The sequence below is a fragment of the Neopsephotus bourkii genome, unplaced genomic scaffold (assembly GCF_033783945.1).
Source record: "Neopsephotus bourkii isolate Nb327-2 ecotype Australia unplaced genomic scaffold, CSIRO-AGI_Nbou_v1 NB_372, whole genome shotgun sequence".
NCBI classification, from domain to species: domain Eukaryota; kingdom Metazoa; phylum Chordata; class Aves; order Psittaciformes; family Psittacidae; genus Neopsephotus; species Neopsephotus bourkii.
Window position 1 is genome coordinate 1072397 of NW_026900878.1, and position 8717 is coordinate 1081113.

At 35.8% G+C, this 8717-nt stretch overlaps 1 protein-coding gene across 7 annotated transcripts in view; it reads left to right on the forward strand.

Moving 5' to 3' along the window:
- The window catches only part of PAPOLA (poly(A) polymerase alpha), a 43011-nt gene extending 34609 nt beyond the window's left edge, over nucleotides 1-8402 (forward strand). For 3 of the 7 annotated variants that reach the window (XM_061348911.1, XM_061348906.1, XM_061348913.1), the window contains 5 exons: nucleotides 581-681; nucleotides 2260-2480; nucleotides 2881-2946; nucleotides 3964-4038; nucleotides 6218-8402. In XM_061348911.1, the coding sequence (XP_061204895.1) occupies nucleotides 581-681; nucleotides 2260-2480; nucleotides 2881-2946; nucleotides 3964-4038; nucleotides 6218-6313 (559 nt within the window). In that variant the 3' untranslated portion in view covers nucleotides 6314-8402. Of the gene's footprint in view, nucleotides 1-580; nucleotides 682-2259; nucleotides 2481-2880; nucleotides 2947-3963; nucleotides 4039-4205; nucleotides 4308-6217 lie in introns of all 7 variants that reach the window. The other 4 variants (XR_009724811.1, XM_061348910.1, XM_061348907.1 and 1 more) reach the window with 4 other exon arrangements.
- The last annotated feature ends 315 nt before the right edge of the window (nucleotides 8403-8717 follow it).

Genomic DNA, 8717 nt, shown 5'->3' on the forward strand with positions numbered 1-8717 from the left:
TTCTTGCTGCTTTCTGTTTCTGAAGTACTTGCATGAGAAACAGTAGATATTGCATATGTGAGATATGATTATCAAGGTGTGAATGGTCCAGATTGGAGCTTGTAGACACTCCTATGTCAAGTTTGAGCACTAGAGCAGGACTGAATTTGGAGTTAGGCATTATGGGATTGGATTTCAGATAAGGAATTCAGTTGGGTCAATATACTTAGAACAAGGTAATATTAAAAACTTAGGGCACTGCAGTAGGAGGCTGTAAATGGTAGTTAGCAGGAAATGCCTTATTTTTTGCCTTTTTTTTTTTTTTTTTTTAATTTCAGCTTCTTACTGGTCTAAAAACTGTCTCTGAAGTCATTCAGGTCAAATAGTTGAAATAGCTTCCTTTACTCAAGTTTGATGGTAGATTGCCAGTGCTCATTTCTGTCTTCCTACTGTGACAATGTACTGCAAGTTCTGGTCTGTAACTTAGGTAAAGTCCTATTAGCTGTGGTTACTGGCCATTCATATGATGTGATGAAAGGCAGATCGTATAGCACCGTAACTTTATGTAATGCTTAGCATCTCGTCATTTCTCTCTTTTTAGCAGAACCAGTCCTGCGCCAGCTGTAACAGCAGCATCTGTGACCAACATACAGGCTTCTGAAGTCACTGTGCCACAAATAAATTCCAGTGAAAGCTCAGGGGGTAAGGAAAATGGCTTAATGTGCTGGTCTGTTGGTACTGGGGGTTTTGGTTTTTTTTTTTGGTAACACTTAAAGGCTTTTTTCTTCCAGTTTGGGCTTTTTACTTAACGCATACTGTAACATGTTCTCTTTGTATACAGATTTAACTAATTACTTTAGGACTCTGGAAAGCATAGCGGAGGATTTTGTGATGTTTGTTTGTTCTTTTGTTCTTAAGGATTTTTATTTGCCATTCACAATAGCAGTAGTTTTCTGATGTCCTGATGCAGGTCTGTAGCTCAGTTTGTCAAATGAGGAAAAATTATTTAAAGCTGGAAGAGCAATTTTTGTTTTTATTTTTAATCCATTTTATAGTTAAACCCAAGATGGGGTTCTGTACTGTTTGTAATCTGTGCTCCCATGTTCCTGCTCCTTGTCCTTCATGGAAATTTAGTCTAGGAGTGAAAAAGACACAGATGTAAGCAGAACACGTGCTTCTTATTGATGTCTTTTCAGCTATGTCTCACTTGGTGTGCAGGCTTTATCTGTATTTTCTACAAGAAAAGATACACTTCACTCAGTAATATTTTTTCTTTTTAAAGTATTTTTTAGTGAAAGAGCAAAGGCATCTGATGAAATTGTTCACTTAGAGTCAGCTGCTTCTCTTTTTTTGATGAACGTTAGCTGTATACAAGGAACAAGTCAGAAATAGATGGGAAAGGTGACCAACTGGCTTGCCTTTGAAGATGAGATTTCTCTTATTTCACTCTGACGTGTGAGACGGTGGAGCTTTACTGTTCACTGATTTTTTTTTTAATTGTAAGTCACAGGTGCATCAGAGTGAGTAGGTTTGTCCATGAGCACTAAATGGAGCTTAAATGGTGTGACATTTTTGGATTTGGAAGCATATCAGAAGTTGCTCATTCTTGTGCTTTAGTTAAAGCAGTCACCTGATAGTTACTAGTGAAAAATGTCAGAAGTGTAATGTTTCTCTTACTTGAGCATCTCCCTGTGTGTGCTCATTGGTTTTAGGTAGGCAATAGGTGAGCTAGAGCTTTGTCATATGCAGCCTTTTTCAAAAGGATGCATGGAATGTCAGATTTCTGTCTACTTTTCTGTGTCTTAGTCTGTCACTGCATACTCCAGGCATGAGAAATGATAAACTTCACATTTAAGTGACAACAGGAGTACCAGATTGCTCTTGAATTTGATTTAAGGCACTCCTTGGCAATGCATATATATATATATGGCCAAGTACAGAAACAGTAAAAATTTTGGGTACCAAGAATAATATATTAGCACAGAGTTCTGTCTGGGCTAATATACCCTGCTGTTAAGCAGGGTTAATTAGACCAAGCAGCATGTTGCTGATGTATCTACCCTGTATCTGGTACACACAGTATCTCAGAATTAACTTGAGATTAAACTCTGTGTATGCACACCTGCTGTTCCAAATATGGTGCTTATACAACTACCTGCCACTTCTTTGGTGCCTACTTGACACCAGTGATTTTTAGTAGAGACCAAGAATACCAGTGATCGACCCAAAATGGTTGTATCAACTCATCTTGCTGAAGCTTTTAAAATTATTTATCCATAGGTACTTCAAATGAAAGCATTCCTCAAACTGCCACACAACCAGCCATTTCTCCACCACCAAAGCCTACCATCTCTAGAATTGTTTCCTCAGCGTGTCTATTAAATCCATCACCAAGAACTTCAGGAAATGTTGCAACAAAAATGCCTAGCCCTGTCACAGCAGTGAAAAGGACATCATCTCCCCATAAGGAAGAGTCTCCCAAGAAAATAAAAATTGAAGAGGTATTTGAGATTTTTGAGATTATACCATAGCAATGTTCAAAACTTTACATTCAGATATTCATATCAGCTGCACAGTGTTGATTATAATATTCCCAGTTATAATTATTTTGTTAAATGGGATATTTAGTATATTTCCTACTCTGACTGCATTGCTGCTTTATGTATGCAGCTTGTTTAGGTGTTAGTGGTTTTTCAACGTGCTGATACTCATCACATGATGTGCTGGATTAGCACAAATGCATAGATTTTAAGTTCTTATCTTAAAAGCTACTTTTTGTTAGGATATAAGCATGTTAAGTTTTACAGCTAATTTTGTCTTGAAAAACACTTTGTGACCTTGTTGATTATTTTAAAATGTTTTTATGATTTTTAATATTTTCTGGGTTTGTTTGCATTTCAGCAGGATGAAATAAGCGAAGATACAAGCTGTATAGATTTCAATGAACATGAAAAAATGGACATTAAGGTATCTATGCCTAACCCATACAGTTTTTGTATATTAATTGTGACTCTTCCTTGTGAAGCTTACTGTGCTCTCCTGTAGGAATGATTAAAAATGTTTGCAGATATAGTATAGACACTCCAGTGAAGATACCAAACTGATACATTGTTTTTTCAATATATGTGTCAGCATTAATGAATTGCAATGTTACTTGCTGCAGTTTAAGCTGAATCTGAGTTTATGTTCGCATAGGAGAGTGATTTCTTTGCTGGTGATTCACACAGACTCGTGCATAGCAAAAAAAAATAATGATGATATTTGTATTTAAAATTCTTAAATCAGATAAGGACTGTGTCTGTATACCTTGCTTTGCCTGCATCCCAAGCACAATGTTACTTAGTTTAAGAACAGTTGTCTATTGGCTTTTTTTGCATGTGGGGTTGCGAATCCCAATGCCAGGTGCAAACTTGTTCACTTTCTAGATTAAAAAAAAAACCCAGCCAAGCAACAAGAAATGATTGTAAGTAGATTTATTCTGATAGTGAAATTACTGTATGAAGTTATAGCGTAACTCCTAAGGACTTGCAGAGATTCACTCCAGTATCTTGTAATTTAGCAGACAATTTCTGCTTATTGGTGAATAGAAAGGGTGAAAGTCTGTCTTTAGCTTTATGATAGCAGCTATCCACTTGGGCATGCACAGCATATTTTGTTGCTTTTGGAATGCTCTGGAAATGTTCAAGAAATTAAAATATCTATTAGAATGTTTAAGTGCTTTTATAGTCTTCACACCCTCAGATGAGGAATTGTATCTTATTATGTAGTCGCCCTGAAATCTTTTTCAAACTCGGGGTGGGTGAAGGCTGAAATGCATATAAGCTTGTAATTCTAACATTGAAAATAGATCCTGTGGATAACAGATCATTATTTAGCTTTTTACTATTAGTCTCCTCTAAATATTATGTGCTTAATGTTCAGGGAAGAAATGGAGGAATCAACTTCTTTAATATAATATGTTGATACTTTTGGGGTTTTTTTTAGGAGCAACTTGAGACAGAAGTGAATGTTAATTCTCAAACAGAAACTCTTCAGACAACTTCTCTGCAAGCTCCTCAGGTACTGTTTTTTAAAAATAACACCTCTCTGTACATGTGTGTGATAATCTGTGGTGAAAGTATTGAAATTAAAATTAGTCCAGATGTTAAAACTAAATGTATAATTTTTAATTAATTCCATTGTGTGGAAAGCTGGTTATTGTTACTGTCACAATTTTTGTGTTTTAGATGGTCATTGATCTTAATGAATGTGCATTGTAGCTAAACATGTATGGCTTGCCATACAAACTGACTGAAGCTGGATTCGCTCTTCTGAATTGTGCCTTCAAAGTAAGGGCCTCAGTTTATTCCTTTGTGGTTTGCACATCACAGAATAATCCTTTCTAACAAGGAAACAAATGCTTTAAACAGCTGCTGCTCAAAGGTATCCTTGTAGAGGTTGAAAATGTTTGAAATGTAACTTTAGGCTCTGAAATTCGATATGAGAGAATTTATTGTAATTTTGTAATTCCTTAGCCAGCTGTGTTTCTTCACTGCAGGTATTGTAAGTGTAAGGAGCATTGGAAAAATAGACATAAAATTATGAAGTCTGTGGCATTCACATAAATTTTTGTTCCTAATGTTGTAACAACTTTTAGAGAACACATCTTTGTCTTTTCTAGCATTTTTAAGCTTCTTAGTGCTCTACTGATTGAAGTTTCACTATTGCGAAGCATTTTATGCAGAATTATTAAATGATGTCTAGTAAATGTTTTGATTGAAAATAGGGATACGTTGCAATAGTGTTTGTGGCATTTGTTAGTGGACTTTTTGAGCTCTGAGCAATACTGAATAAAAGTACCAAATTGGCAAAAATTCTAGATGTTACATGGTTGAACTAAGCTGTTTCAGGGGAATTTTTAGATCAGTTAGTACACCAAGTTTGTCTTGCCTATTGTTGAGGGATGATTATAGGAAGCTTTGTAGCTTTTCCTAATTGTGTAGTTATTACTTTAGCAAATGTAATTTGCAAATTAATTGCAAAAGAATGGTGGGCCTCTTCTCATTTTTGAATAGTATTGTTGGCTTTGGTTGAAGCGCTGGTCATGTGGCAGAAAATAGAGACATGGTAAACCACAGATCAGCACCAGCCAGAGTGGGCTGCTGGGAGCAAGAGAGAGGCAAATGGTCAGAGCTGTTCTGCCCCAAGTCCTGGTTGTATTGCTGCTATATCAGTTAGTGTTAACTCAATAAAACAACAATTAAGAGCAGTCATTTTACTGCATTTTTTCCCCATTTATCAAACGTACCTCATTAATTTTCAATGCTTATAATGTAAGATGAACTTTATGATAAATCATTATGGGAAGTAATGCATAATAACTGGGTTATTGGAATGGCAACTGATCTGCCACAGTGGAAGAGAAATACTTAGATTACCCCCACTTCTATGTACCACACCTCTACTCCCACCCTCCCCCCCCCAAAGAAAAAAAAACCACCACAACAAAACAAACCAACCCACCAGCCAGAAATAAAGAAGCGTGTGAGAAATTAATGAATCACACTGAATATTGGGTGTGTTCCTTTGCTATGTTTTCCTTCATTTGGTTGTAGATGTTATTTTGTTGAATGGGATTTAAGTCTTGTAGGTGAGTGAAAGAAAGTGTTCAGAGTATTTCCAAGGTGGAATTCTTAACCCAGCCATATAGCGGTATTCATTGTACTTTTTCTATGTAAATCTAAATGGATAAGAAAAGTTGGAAATTTGGCTGTAAGAGCTTCCTCACAGTCTGAAATGGAATGTGTGAAGACACACACTTTGCACTGGAGACAGTTCTTCGTCATTCACCTGCAAAGGGCTGAAGCTTAACACTGAAATGTTCAAAGGAATTTTTAAATGCTAAACATGTAGATCAGATACTAGGTGTCACCTACCAAGCACCCTAATTCTGTGGATATTATGTTTTGTTATAATACAGGTTATTAGTAGGCTCAGACATATCTGCACTTCCTAATTTCTTGCAGTCGTCGAGAAAGGAAATGCATGTTATGGAAAAGACTGGTACAAATTTTCCTTAATGACTATGTAGGCAAAGGAAATACCTGCTTCTGTATTTATAATTGGTAATGATTCTTATCCTGGTATATTTTTAAAAAACTCTTGTAAAGATCTTGTTTTTCAAAGTTAATGCCAGTTACTACAGTATTTTTCTTTTGATACTGACAAAGTTAAAATGCTTCATTTCTTTTCTTTCCAGAAAACACCCAGTACAGACCTTTCAGATATCCCTGCTCTCCCCGCAAATCCTATTCCTGTTATCAAGAATTCAATAAAATTGAGATTGAATCGGTAAAAACAACCTCAGGGGTCCATAAACAATATCTGCCAACTCAACCTGTTGTCTTCTAATGCTAGAAAAAAAGGAGAATGGAGGGTGCAAGACTAGAACATAATCGCAAATGGATTTAGGTATATTTTGTGCACTTCCCTTTCTGGGCTAAAATCACCACTTGATTGGAAGTCCAGGTTAGTATGTGAAGCCAGGAGTACAATTAATGTGTTAGCAACAGTTGCATTAAGTATTTCGAAGGATTACTGCCTTTAAAAACATGAACACTATTTGTAGCCATATTTGACATTCGGATTAAATTTGTTTGATGCATTGTTTCAAAATTGAGATAAAACTGGCATAAGAATCCCTTAAATGCACTTTTATGTACTTTTTTTCTATTGGAGTATGACTAATTTTAGACCTTAGCTCTGATACTTTCATTTTATCGAAGAATATCTTCAGTAGTGCAAATCGGATGATGTTCTACAATATACTATGCATTGAAAACAAGTGTGTAGTATATCCAGTTCAACTGCCATCAAGCAGCAGTAAGCCTTTAGAATGAAATGTCAAATGTTGAGGTTATAAGAGAAGTTGAGGGAGTAATTGGGAAGTTTTGGTATTGGTGGGACTGGGACATGATTAAGATGTGGTCTACTTTTTATTTATAGGATTGTTTTAAGGTGCATACAGATCAGCAGTGAAAACAGCAAATAAACTTTCCTTTGAGCTAATCAAACTCTTTATTACCTTTTTTGATCCCTTTATTTCTTGGGAAAAGCTTTTGCGTTTAATGGTGGGTGGGTTTTTTTTGTTGTTGGTGTCCTTTTTTTTTTTTTCCCCTTTTTTCCTCTCCAGCTTGTATGCACCATGTATGACAATGGTTATTTATACAAGAAAAACCAAACCAAGCCATGTATTCATTTGGATTCCCTCCTGCTCCTTACCTTGTCGTAATACCTTGTGGCCTGTAGGCACCAATTCAAAACTTTGTCTCATGACTGAAGTGTTTAAGTAAATATTGCGTGCCTGTGAAGTATAACACCCATCTTGATGGCCTTTGAATCACTAAATATAAGGTGATTTTTGTACACTCCATGAAAGTCCTGTATGCATTAAAAAGCTTCAAATTTTAAATAAAGGTAAAAAGATTTTTCCCGAAGAATTTTAACCTTTTTATTTTTAGATGGCTCATCAAAAATAGTTTTACGTACTGAACAACACTGAATTTTTAAGAATCATATTTCTAGCAAGCACTTGACATCTAGTAAGCTCTAGACTCCTGTTTTTTGTTATTTTAGTCCTATCAATAAAGTAACAACTTTTTCTTTTGGAAAGAACTAAATCTCTCATGGCAAAGGAACATGAGGGATACCAACAGTAATACCAGATGTAGATAACAAACTTCATTTTACTGTTACTTAAGTCTGGAATGTGGGATGTCAAATCATACTTCCCATACTTTGATTAGCATGTTTTATGAACTTCCTTCTCCCTTTGTGCTCCATCCTATTACATGTGCATCTTTCATGTTAAAATTGAATTACTTAACACTCTTCCCCTTATCCTTCTAAATTAATTCTCCGAAGTCAGAGTGTAGCTTATCTTTTACTTAGGCTGTGCAGTAACTGAAGGGGTTTTTTTGCCATTTGTCTAAGATATCTAGTATACAATATTTCTCTTTTCCTTGCCCTGTGCAGCCTGCTGTCGTCCACCCCCAAAGAAGGTTATATTAACAGTTGAAGTGTACAAGGTGTCTGTGTATTTTGTGTAGCTATGGAGTTTAGATCGAAATTGCCAGGCACAAATTTAGTCTTGTCATTTTGTTTACACATCAGAAAATCTTTTTCATTTTATTAAACGTTTCATGTAACTGCACCCAAGTTTTGCCAAGCTGGAAACTTGGAACCTTTCTGTATAGTGACTTTTTAATTCTAGTTTTCATAACCTGGAGATCAGACTGTTGCTTTCGCATGATGTACGTAGTGTCTCATGACTGGAGTTTGCTTTGTTTTATAGTATCTGTACTCCTTGTATTTTTCAAGAGCTATTTTGTAAACAGATGATGTATTTCTCCATTGAAAACACAATAAAAAACAGCACAATCCCATAGTTGCGTGATTTTTCTGAATGTACTCCCAATTCATATTTAGCTCCTAAGTTTTCTGCTAAGGCAAAAACACAGTGTGGCATAAAAGAGTACATAAATAAACGTTCTCTAAAGAAGTGTGATGTTACAGGAAGTGGAAGTAATGCTCGGCAGAATGTTGATTTCCAGTCTGTAGAAGGGAAAGGTCGTGGATTGTGTAGTGGCTTGGCGTGGACAGAGTTTAGTGCCAAAAAATACCCCATTTTAAGAGCATCCATTCCTTGTATACTGATTAGGAGTCCCTCTCAAAAGTCTTATATGTTTAAAAGCTAAAAG